This window comes from Echinops telfairi, unplaced genomic scaffold (genome assembly GCF_000313985.2).
Source record: "Echinops telfairi isolate 266 unplaced genomic scaffold, ASM31398v2 ScPeMD7_3;HRSCAF=10, whole genome shotgun sequence".
Classification (NCBI taxonomy): domain Eukaryota; kingdom Metazoa; phylum Chordata; class Mammalia; order Afrosoricida; family Tenrecidae; genus Echinops; species Echinops telfairi.
The window spans coordinates 15,993,890-16,017,025 of record NW_022103899.1 but is presented as its reverse complement, the minus strand read 5'-3'; the positions used below and the strand labels follow the sequence as shown (position 1 = coordinate 16,017,025).

General features: G+C 46.0%; 2 protein-coding genes across 3 annotated transcripts in view; one reads left to right on the top strand and one right to left on the bottom strand.

The window, feature by feature from the left end:
- NEMP2 (nuclear envelope integral membrane protein 2) overlaps nt 1-9,348 on the top strand; it is a 25,383-nt gene extending 16,035 nt beyond the window's left edge. The window contains exons 7-9 of the mRNA XM_045296547.1: nt 394-619; nt 5,788-5,964; nt 7,433-9,348. Of these exons, the coding sequence (XP_045152482.1) occupies nt 394-619; nt 5,788-5,964; nt 7,433-7,556 (527 nt within the window). The 3' untranslated portion in view covers nt 7,557-9,348. The remainder of the gene's footprint in view (nt 1-393; nt 620-5,787; nt 5,965-7,432) is intronic.
- A 7,255-nt stretch (nt 9,349-16,603) lies between these two features.
- The window catches only part of MFSD6 (major facilitator superfamily domain containing 6), a 68,289-nt gene continuing 61,756 nt past the window's right edge, over nt 16,604-23,136 (bottom strand). Inside the window, exons 6-8 of one of the 2 annotated variants that reach the window (XM_045295930.1) lie at nt 21,315-21,595; nt 18,695-18,719; nt 18,461-18,550 (exon numbers count right to left, since the gene is read on the bottom strand). In XM_045295930.1, the coding sequence (XP_045151865.1) occupies nt 18,540-18,550; nt 18,695-18,719; nt 21,315-21,595 (317 nt within the window). In that variant the 3' untranslated portion in view covers nt 18,461-18,539. Of the gene's footprint in view, nt 18,551-18,694; nt 18,720-21,314; nt 21,596-23,136 lie in introns of both variants that reach the window. The other variant, XM_004701495.2, reaches the window with a different exon arrangement.

Genomic DNA, 23,136 nt, shown 5'->3' with positions numbered 1-23,136 from the left:
TGTATGGATTGGGATAACAGTTGTATGAGCCCCTAAAAAAATGTTAAAAAGAAAGAAGGCCAGAGGGTTATTCCTAGTCAAGGCAATCGAGATAACATTTGCCCAGATAAGACCCTGGGCCGAACAGATATGCATATGTGTATATTATATTTATTATAAATAGCAATTTCTAATTACTACTACAGATCCTAAATTATGACCGACGTCAGCCCCACCTCTCACACGGCAGTGGTAAACTAGCTCATGCTTTACTTTTTAAACCTGGTTTCACTGGGGGGAAATGAAATCTCGGTTTTGTGATGTGTCCTTAGCTCTAAGCCCAGGCCCTCCAGGTTTTACAGGTAGCTTTTCTAATTCTCGTTGAGACCATTCTGTATTCTTCTGCTGTTGCAGGCTATGCCTCGATCGTTGGGTTCTCCAGCTTTGCTCTGTGTTACAAGCACGGGCCTCTTGTGGACGGAAGGAGCCAGAGCCTGCTGGCGGGGGCTCTGCGGCTCCTCTCCCTGGCTCTCATCTACTGCGGGGTCTCCGTGCCTGCGTTTGCGTACACAGCGATGATCCTCGTCTCCTGCTCCTCAACGCTGCACTGCCTGATGAAGGCACTGCATTCTATGACCTGGTGGGCATCCTTTTTTTAAGTCTGGTTTCCTTCATTATGTTGGGGAGTTTTTTAGACACGCCAGGTGTAATCTCACAATGAACTGTCTTACCTGGATATTTCTCTGAGGGACGAGGGAGAGCTTCTGATCCCACCTCCATGTCTAGTCGTCATGACCTTCAGAGGTGTGTACCACCAGTGTCTGGGTAATCAGCCCACCTAGGATTTATTTAAGCCGGGGGCTAACTTACTTGTACCCTGGGTTGCCTAAAAAGGCTACTTTTATTCTGCATTTCCTTGCTTTGGAAAGCAGGGATGCTTTTTTGTGTTAGGTGTTGTGTTTATAAGATTTAGGCATGGAAATGAATAATAGATGAGTCATAAATTATATTTAGGATATTTTTTTCTCTGATGCTTTGAGGGAAGACCTAAGCCCTTTGAGACAACAGAGAGAAAGATGAGCTCATTTCTGTTGTCACATGTTCGTTCTGTTTCTTCAGTAGTTCCGTTTGAGCGTTGGCTTCATTGTCAAGTGCACAGGTGAAGGAGCTGGTTCTTGAGGTGTACTTTGTTGGAACATAAACAGAAATCTCTCTATATTGACTCCAGAGAAAGTTCAGGCAAGCTATCTTGGAAGAGTCAGTACTGGCCTGGAATGAAAAGAATGAACCGATACAGTTGGGTGAATAGATGTGGTACAAGCCTGCTAGGCAATGGGAAAGGCCAGTTTGTTACCTTCATGAAACACTGTTGTTGATGCAGCCAGTGAGGTGGGTAGACATGAGCCAGCGTGGGGGGCCTGCCAGGCTGGGCTAAAGAATCTTTTCAGATCCACTACACAGCGGGAGGTCAAGCACCTTGCATTTTTGTTAGCACTCCTGCCGCCTAGACAAGAATTAACCCAAATGCTGAGAGATGTGACCACATATCCCCTAGGCATGGAGGTGATCTTGACTCCGGGAAATTCCACAATCCAGACTCAGCGCGAATGGACCTTACCATATGGGAAGACGGGCTCAAGTGTCTAGAAAATGTGGATTAGAATGTGCGTTCTTATCATCTTTATGTTGGCAACTCAGCTAATTAAAAGGGGAAAATATTCTCCAAGCAAAAACAGATACCAAGCAAATCATTGGCTGACAGGCTAGGGGCCCATTTGACTGGTGTAGCTTCAGGGCCTGCTGCACTCAGGGTCACAGGACACCACAGCTCATAGAGTTGGGTGACTCCAAGGGCAGCGCGTCAGCGTGGGACTGGAGAAGCCAGTGAAGCCAAGGTTGCAGCAGATCAGATGGCAGATGGACAGTGGCTCCCAGGAGCAGCAGGCAGTATGGCAGGCCATTATCTTAAGTCCAAAGAACCGGAGGTCAACACACTAGATGCAGGATCCAAACCCAGCAGAAAGCAAGCAAGCTCTCCCCCAAACCCCAAACCAAACTCACTGCCATAGAGTTGATACTGACTCCTAGCGATGCTTTAGGGCAGGGTAGACCTGCCCCCTGTGAGTTTCTGAGACTGTAACTGTTGATGAGAGTGGAAACCCTCATCTTTCTCCCTTGGTGCAGCTGGTGGTTTCTAACTTCGGACCCTGAGCTCGCAGCCTAAGACGTATCTATGTAGGAAGTGGGCCACACTCCCAAGGAGATCTCTTTTCAGGTGCATCAGGGCTGTGACTTAAGTAAGGCGATTGCACTCCCCCTTAATCTTACAACTGTTGAGCTGCTCACAGCAGACCCCCTCCTGGAGCCGATTACATTATGTGCGGTCACATGGTGGGGGGTTACTAAACTTCAGCTGCCAAACCACTGAGAATCCTGGCCAACCAAGCTGACACAGCGCTGTCATACGGGCTTGAGCAGAAGGAAGCCTGTCCTGCGTTTCCCTCTTCTTCCTTCAGTCTAACCACCCAACGGCCCTGCCAAGGGCAAAATGTATTCTGTGATCTGCACACCTTTCAAAAGCGTACTAACCCGTACACTGTGTGCCTGTGATATGGGGAATGGTAATAATGTGCAAGGACTAGTGCAATAGAAAAGTAAATTCAGTAAAATTAATTTTTCTGGTTGCTAGTTACATAATAGCAATGGGTACCTAGTGAGTATTCATTATAGACAACTTGCATAAAACTTCATTTGGAAAGAAAAATGTTAGTGATTGGTAGTTTTATCCTATATAAAATTGGAATTTTTGTCATTTCATCTACTAAGCTATTCCCCTCAGGCTTCTTGGCCTGATACCTTTAATACTATTCAGATATCTTTGAAGTATTATGTTGTAGTGCCGTTTCCTATAGAATGATAAGCTAGAACTATATCTGTCTGCCTTCCTCATTAACCCCATCCCACTGCCATCCAGTGGATTCTGATTCACAGTGACCCGATTCATAGCAGTAGCGAAATTACAGTTATGAAATAGCAATGAAAATAAATGTATGGTTGGGGGGTCACCACAACATGAAGAACTGTATTAAAGGGTCACAGCATTAGGAAGCTGAGAACCACTGTGCTAGTGGCTTTGAACTTTGGATCTTATGTAAGCAATCCAATGCTGGTGGGGGTGTTGGGTAAGCGCTGGGCTGCTAACCACCAGGTCAGTGGTTCAAACCCACCAGCGACTCTGAGGGAGAAGGTTGAAGCTGTGTGCTCCCATAAAGATACACAACCTCAGCAACCCTTTGTAGGGTCACGGAGCGTCCTGATCAAATTGATGACAGTGAGTTTGGTTTGGTTTCTCATGAACGTGATCACAAATAGAAGACTTTATATACACTCTGTTGAGGGACCTCTAGTGGTGCAGTGAGTGATGTACAAACCACAAGGTTGCAGTTTGCGCCCAACAACCACTCTGTAGGAGAAAGGAGAGGCTGTCTGCTCCTGTAAAATTTTACAGCCTCAGAAACCCACAGGGGCACTTCTACTTTGTCCTATCCCCCAAACCAAACTCACTGCCCTCGAGTCGATACCGACTTACAGTGACCTTCTAGGACAGGGTAGAACTGCCCCTGTGAGTTCCAAGACTGTCCCTCTTTACAGCAGTGGAGAGCCCGTCTTTCTCCCCCTCTGTCCTATGGGGTCACTGTAAGTTAGAATGGACAGACTGGCAGTAAGATGGGCTTTGTAGCGTTGTGTCCTCTGTTAACATGAAAGCATTCATCAGACGGTGGGCTCTCTCGCTCAATTTCTCACTTTGCAAGTGAAGATTTATATGAACTACGGTATGGAACAGGGCGTTAGAGGTTAAATAACAAAGGAGAGAAATGATACTTGATTTTGCATAGTACTCGCTCATTTGCAGAGAACTGTTTGCATACATCGTAATAAGCTGTAGCTGCTGGTGGAGTGTCCTTATTGATCACTCAATGTGCAAAGCACTTCACACTTATAGCACATGTAATCTGCACACGACACCACGGCATAGATATTACTTTCACTTTTTGTTTTAGGTGAGCAGAGAGAGCCTCAGGACTGGTAAGGGAAGGCATTGCCCAGGCTCACACGTGGGTCAACCTTGAAGGCGGGGCTTGTGCACAAGTCTTGGGTCCAAGGCCAGGGCTTTTCCTCTCTAGGGAAACCATATCTCTCTGTTGTTGTGTGCCATCCAGTGAATTCCAACCCACAGCAGCCCTGCCGCCCACAGAGCAGACCTGCCCCATCGGTTTTCCGAGGCTGACATCTTTATGGGTACACATCAGCAGGTCTTTTTCTCCCATGGCACCAGCCATCCAGTTGATCCTGGGTCACAGCAGCCCTGGAGGACAGAGGAGAACTGGCCCGGAGGGTTTCTGAGACAGTGGATCTTTACACGAGTACAAAACCTTATCTTTCTCCCTCAGAACAGCAGATCCTTTCAAACTGCTGATCTTGCAGCTAGCAGGCCAATGCATAACCTGTCTAGGGATTCCATAATGAACGAGGAACTAATCTTCAGCAGCTTCCAAGTTCAGCTTATCGACTACCAGATAAGGTTTAAAAGATAAAATACAGATTTGTAAGGGCCCAGGCCTTCAGAAAATATATTGAAAATAGAAAATTCATGGTAATCCTGGTGCTCTTTCAGATTGGAGATCTCTGATTGGGTATGAAACCTTCTAAACCCATCTTGAAAAACTCACTGATAAATTATAACTTAGTATTTCTTTAAAAATATCAACCTTCTTACTGTTTTCCAGGTGCCACTTCCTTTGGGGCTTTCTTAGTTGGAAAGAAAGACAATACAATCGTGAGACCCTGGGCACGTGAGGATGGAAGGATATTTAAAGATTAGTCTGTGTACACCCTCGCTCAATGTTGCCTCCCTGTCTCTGGGAGCGGGCTCTCAACCACATCACCACTAGGTGGAGGTGATATCCCACAAATCCTCCTCTTTCCAGTCGGGGAGGGCTTCGACTAATTCTCCATAAAAGGAGATCGCCAAAGTCTTGCATCTGCTAGTGCCTGGAAGTCCACAGGCCAAGTATAGAGAAGCTCGACTTTGAGCTGTGTGATTGCAAATCACCGAAGAAATAGACAAGCCTACCAAAAGTCCATTCAAATGCCGTAGGACATCAGGATAGTCCAGGAAAAAGGAAAGTGTACTATGAGACCCAAACTATAGGTCCTATATGGAGTCCATGGGTGGCTCTAGTAGTGAAGCACTGGCCACTAACTCCAAGTCTGGCAGTTCAAGCCCACCACAGGTGCCTTGGAAGATCATCCAGAGCGCAGTTGCACTCTGACCGCATGAGGTCACCGTGAGTCGCTGGCTGGAGGTAGAATTGACTGGCTCGCAGCGAGTTTGAGGGGTGTGGTTTTGTTGTTCTCTGTGTCCCTCAGTAAGGAGGCCCTGTGATGTAGTGGGGTTGCTCGTTGAGCTGCTAACCTCTAGGTCAATAGTTTGAACCCACCAGCCACCCCGCAGGAGAAAGAAAGAGGCTCTCTGTGCCCCTAGAGCTTCCCCATTTCAGAAATCCAAAGGGCAGCTCTGATCTTTCCCGTGGGGTCACCACCTCGATGGAAGTGAATTTGGTTTGTGGGTACACCTCCGTCACGATAACAATAGCATTCCCAAAGTACTGGGGTCTGCATTATAGTGAAGCCATGTCAAAGTAGTATTAATTGCTATCTTAGAAACACGTGTCTGTGAACATTAAGGATGGAACTGAGCCATCAAATATGACCAGGAATCTAACAACTGAATGCTGCACGGTTTAGGAAAACGAAGAGCTGGTTCGCCTCAAAGAAACCGGTGATTCAGTTGTTGACTGACGAAGAGTACCGAGAACAAACTGATGCCGAGACGGCCATTGCCCTGGAAGAACTGCACCAAGCCTGCCGCAGGCCAGACTTCCCTGCCTGGCTGGCTGTCTCCAGGCTCCGGGCTCCTAAAAAGTAAGCCGGCCTTTCATTGCTCCTAAACCGAGCTCAGTCTCCTGAACCATCGCTCGGGAAAGAGTCCTTCAGGAAATAATAGAGTGGCTCTGGAAAGACGTTTCAGGTTAGGAATGGATGACTTGGGTGCAGACATTTGTCAGTGGTTCTTATTCTTGGGTCCTCCTGAGAGCTGGTGTCAGATTACATCTTGACCCGCTCTCTGTCTTAAAGGGAAGTCCATCGAGGTGGCTTCCATTAAGGCTGGTGGGTGGTGGCATGGGCTGCATAACTTGCTTCTCACTCTACTGGTATGGAAAATAATTTTTCCACCAAGAAAGACATTCCTTTGTTGCTTTCCCTTAACTCAACTCAAATACTGTATATACTCGTGTATAAGCTGTGTTTTTCAGCACATTTTTATGCAGTTTTTGTGGTAAAATTAGGTGCCTTGGCTGATATTCGGTTCGGCTTATACTTTAGTATATACGGTAACCAACTCCCTTCCATTGAGCCAGTTTTAAGTTGCAGAGACCCTGGAAGGCAGAGTGGAACTGGCCAACGTTCTGTGTGACTGAACATTTTCACAGGAACGGAACGTTTCATTTCTCTCCCACACATCGATTGGTGGGTTCTAAAGACTGACCTTGGGGTTACAACCCAGTGCATAATCAACTCCACCCTCAGGACTCCTCCAAATAATAGGGTCCTCAAATGAAAGACTGAAAGGGGGAAACACTGGCAGTAAATGAATAAACACTAACCAACCTAAGCTGTTAACCAATAGGGAAGAGATGGCGGTAGGACCAGTAGTGGGTACAGTTGGCTACGGAAGTCAGCCTGAGCCTCCCGGCTCTTCTTGAATAGCTCTCTTTATGAGGGTCACGGACAATGGTCTCATTTTTCTGCCCTTTGTGGAAATGCCACCCTCTATTGACTCAAATCAAATCGAATTAAAAGAGATAAAATACCAAGGGTACATGCTGTCATCCCAATATAGCTTACAGCTAGGTTTTTTAAGTAATTGGGATTAATAGATATATCAGATCATTCCATAGTTCAATCACGTCTACCAGAATTGTACATTTGCTGCCACAATCTGTTCCCAAACATTTTTTTTCTATGTGGACCCCTTGACATCATCAGCCCTTCACCCAGCCACCACCTCTGGGTCCTCATACCCCCCAAACCCTTATTCCACTTGCTAGCTCTATAGGTTCATCAGTCCTGGTTTTCCTACACCGAAAACCGAAAAGTGTCTCCCACAGCTTTAAGAGGGTGGCCCCAGTGCTGTAACACATGCGTCTGACTTGAACAGCTGAAACTGATCAGCAGACCCCCCCAGGATGCACGCTGGCACCTGATCGGTTTTGCTAAAATCGTACATATTTGGGGTTGTATTGTTTTGTTTGTACATGTTACGGGTATCTCGGGAGTGACGCTATTAGTTTTGTGGGTTTGTTTGTTTGTTTTGTTTTCCACTCATTAGGTTTGCAGACTTTGTCCTTGGAGCAAACCACTTGTCGCCTGAAGAAATCCACCTGCACGAAGAACAATATGGCCCCGGGGGCGTCTTCTTGGAAGAGCAGCTCTTTAACTGGAGGACTACCTGACAGTGCCATCTGGAAGTTAAATTCACTCTGGGCACGAAAGTGGGTGAAGGGACGGGATCCCGCTTGAAGCTGAGCAGCACTGCTCTACACCGCACTGCCATAGACACAATTCAAGCTACACCGGAAAGGAAAGGTAAAGCGCTGTTGCAAATAACTTATTCTTGGCACATTCTGCCACGTACTGTATTCTAGGTGGCCCCCAAGATTCTGTAGCAGCCATTTACACTCCCCTTGAATGAGGACTTTGATTAGGAACAAAGGGAATTGCATTGTTTTGCAAGGAGCCAGTAACCAAGAACAGGGGCTTTGTCAGCACAGAGCTTCAGTCCTCTCTGGAGCTCCAGAACCTGCCTACAAAAGCCGGCGTCGCTCTTCCCACATTTCTCCAGGGAAGTCATGGAAGAGACCCAGGACACACAGCGTCGGTGTTTTCCACAGTCTACAGGATGCTAGTAGGTGTCAGTTCATAAAGGGATCCTGAGGCCAACTAAGTTTGATGCACTGAACAAAACGCAGTGCTGAGGGACTTCTGAGAACCTCAGTAACACTCGTGCACTGTGACTCTCTTGGGGGTGGTGGTGCTGTGTGCAGCAGATCCCAATTGAATTTGACTACTGAGCACTTTCAGAGGTATTCATGAGTCGGTATTAACTTGTTGGCAGTGAGTTTGGTTTGGTTTGGATCCTTTGGAAGGCACGGCTGGAAAATGCTTAGCTATTTCCATCCTTCATTGTCTGATGGAGGAATCGAGGTTTGGGAAGATTACATAGAACCAGAAAATGTTAGAGGCAGTTCTGGGTCTGAGACCCCAGCCCTTTGTATGTCCCACGCCTCAGGTGAAAGAGACCTTTCTTGAGATTCAAACCAAAGTGCCATGCCTTTACAGACTTGAGGGTCACACAGGGTGGTTTTTTACACTCACGGGTAGCAAGCCATTTAATAACGGTGACATATGAGATAACATTTCTTAAGGTCATTTATTTAAGTTTTGATCAGATTTTTATAGAAATACATAAAGATTAGAAAATAGAATTACTTTCTGTCTTTTATATAGGATAACATTGCAGACAACGAGCCTCGTGTGACATTTTGAATTGACTAGTCCATTTAAAAAATGACACGTTTAACTGTGTTGGTAGCAATTTCCTACAGAATAGGTCTATGGTCTTCCTCACAGAGAACAAATCTTTCCTTACTTCATGATGTGAAGCTCCTGAATGAAAGGAGGGACAAATGTTTGGTTTGACCATGGAGGAAGGAGCCCAAAACACAGGCCTGAGAAAGAAGAGCATGCCCAAACAGTCTTTAGAGGTGCCACACTGATTCCCTTTCCGAATCAAACACAGGTGTATATTACTGTGGTGGGATGAAAAGGAAGGGGCGTTCTCAAAGAATTCCTTTTCTAGAAGAGGGGACAAGGGGGAATGGGATACCAAGGGTTCACGGCACTGTGGCTTCCCTGATCCAAATTTAGCAGCGTTTTTATAAAAGGTTGAGCTAGCACATAACTACCAACATTTGGAACTTTCATATGATTGATTCTTCAAGTAAGCAGTCCTCCGTGAAGCAGAATGCCAGGGTTGAATAGGTCTCTTTGCCAGGAGCCTGAACAGTAGGCGCTTCGTTCCCTCCTTCCCACTGCCCATCCATGAAAGTACATGCTGTTGAAGTCTGTACCTTTACAAAGATCTGGATTAAAATACCAACATGCCTTCCATTCAGACTTCTATCTGCGATCATGATGATGACTGTCCTATCTGCGTAAAAAGTAAAACTTGAACATTTCGCTTTAGTTTATGGATTTTTATTATTTTTATAATTCTATTTATCCATTATATGAATGTACCAGTGTATCAGTGTTTGTGCTCACCCTATTCACCTCCCAAGAGACACTTTGTCTAGTACACAGTGTGGGTGTGAAGACCATGAGAACCGTTTGCTGGGGCTCCCAAGGGATGACCCAGCCAAGACAGTTCCGGGCCTCACCTGTGGCAAAGGGAAGCGGCCGTGGAAGGAAGCCGTGCAGCAGAGACCCTCAGGCCAGGTGTCTCGTGTGTGTGTGTGTGTGTGTGTGTGTGTGTGTGTGTGACTAAAACTGCTCTCTGCCCTTTCCAGTGGCTCGTCACTCTGAAGTAAATCACCAGACCCTGCCTTTTGACATGACTTTGGTGGACTTAAACTTCAGACCTTTTAGCTAGAAGCTGAATGTCTTATCCATCTGCACTACCCAGGGACGCTGGCAACCACCCTAAAAACATCTAAAGAATAAAAAGGAGCAATGATCTTCCAGGATCTTTATCTTCATGTTATTTTAGGGGACATCCTGGGTATTTCAGTTTCTGTTTTGTGAGAAGCTAACCAATGAAAAGCATGACTTGGACTCATTATATTGCCTTCATTTGGTCTGGGATTAATGATGGCACTAGCAACAATTCTAATCTTCAGCAAACAGTGTAGAAATAAATCTTGTAAGAGACCTTTTTTTTTCTCTCCTTTTCTCCCTCTCTTTCCTCTCTTCTCTTTTCCTCCTTCCATTCCATCTTTTGAAAGCATTTAAGCTGCTTCAGTGACCTTTCAGTGACACTGCTCTGCCCCCACAGGTGGCTGAAAGCTGGCTCGGTGCTTTGCACCCGAATAGGTGTGCACTTATCAAACATGACAGACCCTTTTTAGTGATGTGCTCACACTACGTGCCTCTCAAAAGCTTCCTGTTGTTAGAGTTGGACCATTTGAGACACACACACGTAGGTGGCCGCTGTAAGTCGTATCACTCAAATGTTATTCTTTAAAACGTTTAAGAACACATTTTAGAGGTCCCAAACATGTGCTTCGTGAATCAGTCATATGGTTTTCCAGGCATTCTTAGGGCTGCATGAGTGGGCAGTGCCAGCTGACTTTTAGAACGATACTTGAATTTACCACTTCTCTTTTTAAAGCCAGTCATTTAAGAGCAATTGGAGATAGAGAAATCTGGAATGAGTGTAGGGGCACATCGAGGTCTCTAAGCATGTGGAGGACATGAGCTCTGAAATGGAGTCACATACAGAACAAGATAAGATCCTGTTTCTTTTAAAGATGTGTGATTTTTAAATCAGCTTTTCTGGTGTTTGTCCAATAAAAGAAGGAGCTCGTGTGGAATAGCACAATAGGTATTCAATTGTGACAACCCCTCCAGCAGACAGACAAGAATGGCTAGGTGACCTAGGGAGCCAGTGGCCCCCAGGGTGGTGTGACATTTTAAGCAGACAGGCTACGACATCTGGCCTTGTTGATTCGGAGCCCTGGTCGTGGTCATTGCACTGTAAGAAGACCTATCTCACATAAGCCAACTCACAGGGTCTGTTTAATAATTCACAGCAAAAAAGATATAACGGCTTGAAGCATACAACAATTTGAATTGGAATGGCCAGCAGATTCTGTCTTGGAAGACGGATCTACTAATGGGTCAGCCTATAAAAAGAGGATTGCTTGGTGAACAGAAACAGAACAAAGGGAGCTTGTTATATAATTCATGTTTGCAATGTCACCAGGCCAGAGAGTCCAATGCTTTCAGTCCTGTAAAAATGGCACAGTGCCATAGAGTTCTCTAACTTCAAAGGGTGGGTGAATCAAGGTCAATGTCAGCCCCAGGCTGATCCCTATGAGATGCAAGTTAGACATCCCTCCACCCTCCAACCTTTCCACAGTTCTGACACCAGACATCTCTGCCGCAGCACACACCACTCCTATGCTGTGCTGTGTTCATGAGTCGTAGACAAGGCTCACAAGGAGCCCTGGTGGGGGAAAGATGGGGCTTTCTAATCCATTAAAGAGTTACAGTCTCGGAAACTCACAGGGGCAGTTCTACTCTACCCTACAGGGTTGCTATGAGTCAGAACTGACTTTGATAGCAGTGAGTTTTGTTTAGTGGCACAGTGGTTCAGAGGTAGTCTGCTAACCAAAAGATTGATGGTTCAAACCCACCTAGCGCTCCACAGAAGAAATGTGTGGCAGTCTGCTTCCGTAAAGAATTACGTCCTTGGAAACCATAGTATGCAGTTCTACTTAGACCTCTAGGGTCTTTAGGAGTTGGAATTGATTTTATTTCAGTGGGCTTTTCATTTGGAGGGAGGGGTGTCAATTAGGGAAGTAACAGGTTGAAAATTAGGATAAAAAAACAATGTAAGATATAGCTCTTTGGTCAGGAATGCCTGCAGGCAGGCCTCTCTTTTGGACCTTGGTCCCCTTGACCACTAAGACTTGCCCCTGACCTGCTCCTTCAATGTTCAAAGCACTAAAGCTTAGGTGATAGTGCCAGAGGCACCCCATCTGCCAGAAAGCTTCCTGTCCCAAGGCACTCAACTCTGATTCTATGAGTCAATACACCCACTATAACTGCTTTACTTCATGGGCTGGGTAGCCTACTGCCATCTCATGCTGGTCACCTGTTTCAGCCGCTGCCACCTCTCCACCATCGCTTTCTACCATTACATTTCACCTCCGGTGTCATAGCTCTTTCTGGCTACTCCTGGGTCTAGGAGGTTCTCAGCAGAGGGACCCTGGGTAAAAAAGGGCATGCTTGACTTTCAGATCTTTCTTGATGACAGGGTGACTTTTTTCTCTGGGGTCGGCTCCCTTTTTAATCCTGGTGGGATGGCAAAACTGAGCAATCTGCTTGTTAGGGTTTCATATGCCTTATGTGTCCCACCTTCACAGGGATCCATGCCCCAGATTTGCATTGCTTGCAGGTTATCCAATCCCTTTGGTGGGCCACAAGTACCTTATTGCCATAGTTCTACCAATCACCGTGTGGGAGTTACAAGACCAAGTGTGGCTAAAAATGCCATGTGAAGTGCTTCACTGAAAGCAACCCCCACTAGAGACAGCCTTGCTCAGGGGACGAGATGCCCAGTCTGTGGAAAAGACCATACCTTCCTTTGTAAAAATCCTGTCAACTTCCTCCTCGTCATGAATGCTGTTTTCTAAGTGTGTTTTTACCAACACCCCTCCCTCCTTCTGATGAACACAGTCTCCATGTGTCCATTCTGGTAACAGTATGGTTTCCATTTACAGTGAAGGCAAGGCGTGGAGAAAATAAGGTCTTTGAACAACTTATCACTGAAGTGGTAAAAACAGAATTTGAACCCAAATGTATCTACTTCCAGGGTCCAACCTCTATCCACTTCCCACATTGTCATCTAATAAAACATTAGCCAAGGAAATAACCCCCCAAATGATTCACTCAAGAAATGACTACCCCAGCGGATGGTGGGCACATGCCAGCCATGCCCGAGTGTAGTGGGCGGCTCCTGCCAGTGCTTCTCAAACTGCTGACTGACCGGCTCTTTCCACCCATCACAGAACAGTGCTTTTGTAAAATCCACTGAAGGACACAATTACACAGATTTAACAATTTCTTTTTAAAAGATGTAAGAAGTCCAGTGTCCATGTACTGAGTGGGATATCATAACAATGTTAAATGTTTCAAACTCTTGGTTTCTACTTTGTCACACACCACAACTCTTTGTTGGCAGCACCAGTCCATGACCACAGATGGGATAGCACTGGTTATTATGACCTGGAGATGCCCGGTGATCTTTACAGGGAATGAAATGAAACCCCGGCTTTAAAAAAATACTGGTATACGGTTTGAAAAAATAACCTCAGCTATTAAGGAAAGAGCAAAGCACGTATTAAATTATTATGACGTTATCATTTTGTGTTTACTAACACCTCTTAGGAGAAAAAGAAAAATGGAAATTATCAAACAAATGCCTTATACTCGCTCTGTGTGCAGACTTCACGTGTACTTTGACATTGTTCCTTGTCATCCCCCCTCCCCCATCCTCTGCAATTTGTTTTACTTCATTCTGTGTGTTATATCTTTAACCACTTAATGTTAACAATGCATCTTGGGATTGAACATTTTATTGTACAGTTTACTAGGTGAACATTTAGCATGGCATTGTAGTTTGGGGGAATTTAATAGGATTAACGATTTAAACATCAGCAAAATACTAAGAACCAGTGGCTAGGGTCTGAATGGGAAAACTAGACAAACCCTCGTGCTCTGGGCCATTTACCACACAGTGATAGGGATATTTGTGGGGCGTGAGCTCCGTGTTAGGCATCTCACTGCAATCACCTCAGTATTACGGAGGAGGGACCCGAGGCCCAGAGGGGGTTGCATGTCAATTTTCACTGCACAGCTGAGGCTCCAACCCCGACAGCCAGCCCAGAGCCTGTCCTCCTAACTCTGTTAGGTCTCTAGTTGCTACCTAGAAGCTAGGACCCAAGTGCAGTCCAAATGGGGCAAGTCATCTCATGTTAGCTGTCCAAAGCAGATGGGAGTTAAGTGGGGGGAAATCCACCTGGACCAGCTCCCTCCAATCCTAGCCATCAGCAACTTTCCCGAAGCTGCTTTATCGTCAGTCAGCGTGGCCCTTGCAAAAGACAAATCACTCTCAGGCCTCTGAGACTACCCCCTGCTTCCTCCACGCCTTCCTTAGGTCCATTCGCAAGCACGCTCCCATCTGCCATATGCTCCGGATTGTTTATTTTTTTAAGATTAACTACTGCTTAAAGACAACTCCTGGGCTGATTCCAGGTCAAGGCATAAATATTGCCTCCAGGGAATAGATTCAGGCATTGGTCAAGCTCCATGTCTCCAGTCAGCCTGGTTTCCAATAAGAATCTGAAGTCTCATACGGAACACTCCTCCTCTGGATGAAGATCTGCATCCTTGTAACGTTGACCACAGTAACGTTGACCACGCAGCATCCATTGCTTCTGGACTCGTGGCCCGGGAGGCGGTGGTTCCTGGAGGCAATTGCACCTGCCAACCACTTCCTTCTCCAATTACTGTTCTCTTTCCTCCTCAGTGACTACAGGTGGATAGAGACCAATTATACCCGAGATGGCCGCTGGCCAGTTTTTATTGTCTGCAGTTTGGAGTTGAGGGCAACTATAGTCCAACTTCAATGCTCCCACTTAGCAGCTGTACGGTCCTTGTTTTGGGGGTACTCTTTGAGTTTTTATGAAATGGCACAGGAGTGGATTGACACGTTAGTAGCTTGAGCCTTGTTCCTGTGCAGCACAGGGCAGGCACACTTCTGAGTCAAAAAACCACCTCTTAATTCCTCACATTCAGCTGGTCCAAGCATGCCCTCCTCTTCATAGAAAACAATTTGGAAGGCAGCCTCTCTTGTTGAAGGTGAGGAAACAGATACCAGAGATCTGCCAACGGCCATCTCGTTCTCTCGCTACTTGTCCATTGGAGTAGCTACAAGCTATATGGAGCTGTTGGAATTTAAATAAATTTAGAAATCTAATTCCTCAAGCACACTAGCCACATTTCAAATGCTTACAGTGAATGGCTGTTGTACTGAGCAAATCTGTTGGGGGAAAAAGTTCTTTTCAGTTTTAAAAAGCAAAGATGTCGCTGTGATGACTAAGGCGGGCCTTATGTAAAAGACAGTGGAATAATAAATGCATTCAAATGGTGGTGTTTGTGGAAAGTCCTGAATAAACTGGACTGCCAAAAAACAAACAAATCAATCCGTAGCTTTTCATGACCCATGGGACATATAGTGCCCATTTACATCATCTGCCTTGGGCTTGGGGGAGCTGTTTTCCCACTTTTAGGCGGGCTCCCACCTTGTGGGATCTGTGTAGCTGCATGAATCTAAAGACATGGATCTCACCCCACCAGCACCAGCGACCCATTTGAATATATGTGTCAAAGTCCATATTACCTCCCCCAAATTTTCATTTCATCCCAAATGCCTTCCAATACCAAAACCACGTGATTTCAACAGAAAACTCAGTCTCGAAAGGATTGAAAGAGAGACAACTAGAATGTTTCTCAGAAGGGAGGACAGCAAGATGTCGACTCCCGCTGCGCACATTCTCAGGGAAGATCAACTGCTGAGAAGGGTATCATGCTGGGGAAAGTAGAAGACCACTGAAAAGGAGCGGAACTCCCGTTGGCACCGTGGGCACAATGCTGGATTCCAGCTGCAACCGTCACAAAGGTGGGACGGGACCCAGCCAGGTTTCTTCCTGTTTCACCGAAAGTCATCATGGGCTGCGGGCCACGTAGCAACTTAACAACAGTGGTTACCATTCCTGGACAGCATCACACTGGACTCTCCTGGCCCCAGGAGACTGAGCTGTGGGGGTTCCTGCCTGCCCTGCCGACTCCCATGGCACTGGTCTTTGGTGTCCCTCAAGGTTGTCTCTTCAAGGTTCACAAACCATCCAAGTCACATCCAAAATGTAAGTAATCTGCCGCTCCGCCAGTTAACCACGTGTCAGTCTTGTCTTTGCAAAGTACTGGATGTCTAGGTACAACCACATACATCGGCGTATGAGATGCACAAGGTAGTGGTTGAAGGCAGCAACAAAGGTGGTCTCTCCCCTCCCGCGGTGCGTGGAGATGCTGAGCAGACATGGGCCTTGTCATCAGGCAGATCTGAGTTTGAACCCCAGCTTTGTGTCTTTGGTCATGTGGTTTAAGTTCTGTAGATTTATAATCCTACTTCAATCGGGGACAGTGATATTGTTTAAAAACCAAATGGTAATCTCATCAGCATATAACAAAGAGCTGAGGTTCCACAGCTTGGATAATAGATGCTTTATACGCATCTGTTATTCTAAAGGACAGGAGGACTAGTTTAATGACTAGAAAACTAGCCTTTGGGGATCCATACCAGCTCAGCACTCTGGGCTAGTTTGCCCACGGTCATAGGGGAAACAGTATGAAATAAGTCACGAAGGCAGTGGTGACCAGCCTGGGCTTTGGGGCACCCCTGGGCATTTCCAGGGCTCTCCAGAGGAGTTATAAAATCCTCAAATCAAATTTAAATCGAACTCACATGAATGATTTTTTAAAATGGCACATGGCACTTTGAGGACATGAACAAAAAGTCCCAGCGGCCACAAGCCCATGAGGAAATGCGCTGTCAAAGGCTGGGAACCACTGCGTTCTGGAACCGGTCCCGGAGCACACACCCCCTTCCAAGGCCTTTGTTGCAGATGTTAGTCAGTCACATCTGTATCACTTGGGAAACATTTTAAAATTGTATTTATTTTCATTTCAACATGTCAACTGTGCATTTCCAAACAGCAGGCTTTTCAGGGGACTAAGTCAGAACTGTAAACACAAGGTACGGTGTAAGGTTTTGACGTCCGACAGTCAGTTTCACAAATTCACATACTGTACATTCATAGGTGGGGTTCAGCCTGTTACCCATTTATTTATTCCTATAATTACATAAGCTTAATAAATACATCTGATTTTAAAGGTCACTTAAAATGAGTCATGATCATTTACAGTACGTTTCAGTTCAAGTGCAAAAATAACTATTTGCTTAATTCTCTCTCCAATATTTTATTTGTGGTACGGCTAGATATCGCTCGGAGAATGTCCTTTGCCCGGATGCAGGGCAGGGCAGCTCCCACTGAACCACTGAGCCTGGCCCGTCAGGTTCCTTTCAATGCTGTACTTTCCTTTCCTCACTCCTATGCTGCCCCGCGGCTAGTCTATAAACTAACTGACCTGCGGCGAAAGCAGTGGTCCCTTTCCATAACCCTTCTCCCCAGTTTCCTGTGAACCTCTACTTTCTGTGTTAGCAGCAAGCTTTTCCGTGATTCGCCCAGTCCTTGTTCTGACAGGAGGAGCTGTACTATTTACAGATGCATGACCCTCTCTGAACTCTGCAGTATCCTCCTCTCGACTGTCCCCTCCCATTCTTCACAGCAGAGCTACACTGAGCTTTGCTCCTTTAAGTATCGGAAAGTAAATTTACTTCTGTTCCCTTCCTTCCCATTAAACACCCTTTTCCCTCACCAAAACAACACAATAAAAATGGACCCGTTTACATAATGTTTACAAATTGTAGCTATACCTCCCCCAGGCACTTATAGCTCATACTGGTACTTATAAATAGCATTGCTTAATTAAAGAGAACCCTAGGAATTCAGTGAGTTTTGTTTGGTTTTGTTTTATTCAGTCAGCTAATTAGACCCCAACTCACTATAAAATGAGACTATTAGTAGTCTCAGTATATTTAGTAAACCCTTGCCTAACAAGCCATAGGACACTGAGTTGGTTTATTTTAAATAGTCCCTCATTTCTGATCTTTCACAAAGCCCTTCAAAAGGGTGGTGGTGGGGGGGTCTTTTAAAGTTCAATTTGCAGTCATCAATAATAGCTTTTGCTATTCAAAGAATGAACAATTTTCATTATATCCCATACACATATAAAAATATATTTGCTAGAGACATGTGACATTTCTGGTAAAACGTTTTAAACAAAAGCATACGTGCCAACTTGTACCTGCTTCTGTTTTCAATATGTGCCCTAATTCTTGAAATGCTTCTCAAGAGAAACAAAAATATAGATGTATGCGTTTCTTCTCAGCTGAGCCTCCAAACCAAAGCATGGGACTACGCAAGGAGAGAGAAATCCCATCAGCAGTTGCCTCTGCACACTTTCCCTCCGCCCGCTCAGTGTGGCTGCTGCTTTCAACCCTGCAGCGCTTCGCCTAACGCACAGAGAGAGCCGAGCGTCTGCAGTGAACTCCTCTGCGGTTCTGTACTTCCAAGAGGATTGTGAACATTTACCTTTTCCTGCCAACATGTACTGTAGCTCCTGTGTGTGTTTCCATGTTAATGAGCTTAGATATTAAGAAGCATATGTGGTGTTGTGATCCTCAAGAGGAGGCGTGTCCTGGGTTTGGGGCACCTCTCCCTCTGTGCTGGCAGAGGGCCCATTCCATGCAGGGCGTGAGATGAGCAGGGTCCCCTCAGTGTCCTCCGGCCGCCTCAGACTCAGCCTGCTGCTCCTGACTGACCTCTGAGCGCTGGTCCTCACTGGGGTGAGCGGGGCTGGTCTGGGTCTGAGATGCGGCTGCAGTAGGGGCTGGCTGACTTCTGGATGAGTCAACATGAGTCTCACATGCGACAGGCTGGGCTCCACCAGCTGGAGAATGTCCCCGAGTCTCACTGGTCCCCTGAGAGGCAAACGGGAGATGCCCCATCGTCAGTGACAGCAAATATATGCAGCGAAGTTAAGCTACAGGGAAACACCAGTGAATCATCCCGAAGTGTCCTCTTCAGGGAACAAGCAATAGAGGCAAAATGATACAATGTCTTACCTTTCATCTCTTTTCCTATGTGCAACTGCCAAAGCCGCATGAAAAACATAAATACGGTAAGTAGAGGTCTCCGGGAGACAGGAACATTCTACCACGCTACCTGCTACTGCTGGGCCAGCAATTTACATCTGCAGATATTCCCCGAGTCCCCATTAGCCACTTGGGTAAGTCCCTGGTCACGAAGACCTGAAGCTGGGCTGCTTGCTAAACACTAGCTGCCATGGAGTCATTCTGACTCATGGTGACCCGGGTGTCCAGGTAGAACTGTGCCCACAGAGTTGCCAATGGCTGGTTTTCCAGAAGTAGATCACTAGGACTTTGTCAGACACCTCTGAGTGGACTTGAACCTCCAACCTTTTAGTTAACAGGCCGCTGCATGAACTGTTTGCACAGCCTGTGGACACCATGCCACGTGCTGGAAGCACGTCATTCAGGAGTGGGATGGTGCCTTGTTTGAGTTGAGCCATTGAGTCCATTCCAGCCCCCCAGGACCCCATGACAGAGTGGAACTGCCCCAGTTTCCACTCATCGTCACGGAAGCAGGCCCCCAAGTCTTTGGAGCTGCACAGCAGCCATGGATGAGCGGCTGTTCGCTGTTTGGGCCACAGGACTCCCAGACTCCCTAACAGTGAGTTGTAGGCATTATCGATAGCAGAGATAAAACCAGGAGAAGCATGTCTTAGAGCAGTGGTTCTCAACCTGTGGGTTGTGACCCCTTTCGAGGTTGAATGACGCTTTCACAGGGGTTGCCCGATTCATAACAGTATCAAAATTACAGTTATGAAGGAGCAACGAAAATAATTTTATGGTTGGGGGGGTCACCACAACATGAGGAACTGTATTAAAGGATAGTGGCATTAGGAAGGTTGAGAACCACTTGGAGTTAAATGACCAAAAGTATACTTGGACTGTCTGAGATAAAGACAATGCCCAGGTTAAACTAGGGAATGCCAAAATGACTGGGGTAACAAGCTGTAAGTAACAGAACAGATTCACTGCGAAACCTCACCTTCACAGTTTCTATAAAATGCTGTGTTTGTTTTCACAAGCCAGGAATCACATTTTAAAAAGATAAATGTCCTCTGATTAGTGCCCATGCTTTAAATAGCTGAGCACATGAATGAAAGAATGAATGAATGAAATCATTTGTGATTGCTTCTAAAATTTAAAAATACCCAGAAATCCTTGCCACCCCAAAAGGAATTTCCTCTTCTGTGTGAATATTTAAAAACCTGTTTTTCACGTGGGCGAGAGGGAGAAGCACCAGAGAACCAGACATACAGGCTGGTGGGGTGATTTCTCTCTCCTGGGAGATTCTTAATCAACTTTCTCTATGCAAAACTCCCCCTCCAAATTTTTAAAATAAAATGTAAAAATGTCTTAGTATATCCTTCATAAGAATAATTATATCACAATACTTAACAGCTCTGGTTAATTTTGACATCCTGTGGGTGGGAAGGGGCACTTTTCCAACTGCTGTTTAAGCTTCCTGGGCTTCTGTGAGAATGAGGCTGAGTGCCCAGTCGTGATAACATTGCTAGTCCTGCATCAGGCACCATCCTCTCCCCGCCTCAAGGTTTGAGACTCCTTCAGATGCTCCGCCTGACCTGAAATTGTAGTTCTTAACTTAACAGAGGATTTATGTGCATGTATTCCCTTGATGGGCCAATCAGATCACACAATGGTTACCACTGAAGAATCAGATTTGACTAACATGATGTAAGGACTGTACATTAATTTACAAACTCATGATACATTTAAGGTGGTTCAACATATTTCCTAAAAAAGAAATGACCCAAATCGCCCCTCTATTTTGTCTTCCCCTGTTGTACCTGGTCTTACGTGTCTCCTGAAGCAACTCTTGATGACAGAGGTTGCATGAACTTATAAGAACACAGGACAAGAAGTGATTCATACAAAAAGGGGGAAGTGGAACTCGTTACTTTGGCCAAAATGTTCATAGAAGCCACTGGTTCGTTTTTCAGACTCAGGATGGAGTTTTAGTTACATCATTGCCCACGCTGTTTTCTCTGCATGATTTGATCTGACTCCAGAGAGACCAACAGAGCCACGCTCCCGTGGAGTTGGCTGAGCTGGCAGACCCACAGCAGCCTGGCATGGGTTGGCTCTATTTTTATTAATTCCTCAGGTGTTTACTGAGGTCATGATATACATTTTGAAAAGACGTCAAGAAGTTTGTAGGAAAAAATCCATTGTCTTTCAATTCCCTTTCCCACAAACTTCTTGAAGCTCCCTCAAATACAGCCCAGCACTAGTATTTGGGGGTTCCAGAGATGCATAGATGTGGGCCCACCATGTCAAAAAACCATCTGCTCATTCCACCCGGTATGCACCAATCCTCAAGTTTTGAAGAAGTATATCAAAGCAGAACAGATTCGTTTTCTTTTAAGAAATACTGTCTCTTCTGTGAATCCCTCCTACATTCTGTAACGCAGGATGGTCCCTCTGTGGAGCCTGTATACACTCTGTAACACACTTAGTCAGAATACTGAAATTACAGACCTTCGAAGCAACTTGCAGGAAGAATGGTTGGTCAATTTAAAGAACTGGGCCCACTTTGGGTGTCTTTGGTGAAAGGGAGCCAGCAGAGGAGTTTTACCTGTAGGGGTTGGATCTCAGAAGCACGACTGTCTCTTGTTAGTTGCATCATCTCTTTGATTTGGTAGAGCACGTAGACAAAGGTCACCCAGGGGGAGGAGCTGACTCCCCAGGCTGGTTTGTTCACGTCTTCCTGTTCTTCCTGGTGCTTGGTTTTCTTGGGTGGCAGCCGGGGCTCAATGCGTGGCAGGACATCTTCTGTCTGCTGCTGCACCAAGTCGATGGTTGCTATGGGAACCGGACTAGATGGAACAGGAATCCTTTCTGCCAACATGCTCTTGTCTGGAGAGAAAATGATGTTTAAACCGGAGTTCAGAGTTTTCTTCACATTTAAACAAAGCTTCCCACACAGCCCCAAAGGGCAACAATCCTGTAAGCCCCCTTAGTATGTGAGACAACTGTGTGTGCACCTGAAACTTTGTTATTTGGTGTAAGTCATCAATATAACACACAGGATGTCATTTTTCAAGTTCTTCTTATAGGATTTCAGGGGGGGAAAAAAGAGGTTTTCTACTCCCACAACGAGGCAGTCTCCCAGAAGCCCATGGGGCAGTTCTACTCTCTCCCAGGGGTCTCTAGTAGTCAAACCGGACTCCATGGCAGTGAGTTCAGCTGGAGTTATAGGGCTTCAGTGTACCCCCTAGAAGCTGCTGAAAAAGGATATCATGCTTGGTAGAAGGTCAGCCAGCAGGAGAGAAGCCCTCAGTGGGACGCCTCCACCCAATCGCTGCAAAAGAGGGCTCAAGTACAGCAGCAATCATGAGGATGGCACAGGACTGGGCAGGGTCAAAACCACACCTCCATCAAAGCCATTCCCCAACGTACAACTGCCATCTCGAACACAGAGAGAAAACCCAGGGCCCTGGAAGAGCGCGGCCCAGACCTCTGTCTCAAGTGGGGAGGCTGAGGCTATGAGACCAGAGGCACCAAAGACTGTGTGTGGCCTGGAGACTGCAGGATGGAGCAACAGGAGCAGTGCCACGGCTATGCGACTGAGAGACAGAGCACCGAGCTGGCTTCTGCCCATGACACAAAGGTCAATGGACCATGTGATTGTGAGACTGCCGGGCCCGAGAGAGGCTCGGCTACGGCTGAGAAGAGGTGTTGCTGCGGACTAACACCTGTGTCCTTAGTGGTGCTGTTGTTTGCTTGTCCTGACTCCTGGGAATGTATTCACTTCCCTAATAAAAACTTACTGCCATTAGGTGATGCCAACTTACAGTGACCCTGTAGGACACCCTGTGGGCATCTGAGTCTGTAACTCGTTATGGGAGTAGGAGGCTTTGTAGTTCTCCCACAGAGCTGCTGGTGGTTTTGAACTGCTGACCTTGTGATTAGCAGCCCAATGAGTAACCACTACACCACCAGGGCTCCTAAAAACCCTCCTGAACTAGGAATATTATCTGTGATTCTGTGTGGCCCCTGCAAGGCATTAGCAAGCGCAGCATAGCAATAAAGTGCCGTAGGAGGAGGGCTGGTATAGAGCAGCTAAACAATAGAGGGGAGTGCATGTCTGAGCCCTGCCTCCTGACACTAGGGAAGCCCCCTGCACTGTTTACTGCAACCTTGTAGGTAGATGATTTAAATCTGAAATCCCTTTAGAATACCAGGGAAATTTAAAACAAATTATTCCCAAGTACCTTGTTCCAGAAAATGAAAGTTAGAAAATCTCAAGCTACTTAAAACAATCAATATTCTTCTCAAAATAGTGGGTGGTTTATCTCAAACAATTGTACACAAGTCTATCTCTAGAAAACCTGAACAAATACCCCGCTGCACGGTCTGTTATAACTTATGGCCCAACCCTTGGGCCACAAAAGATT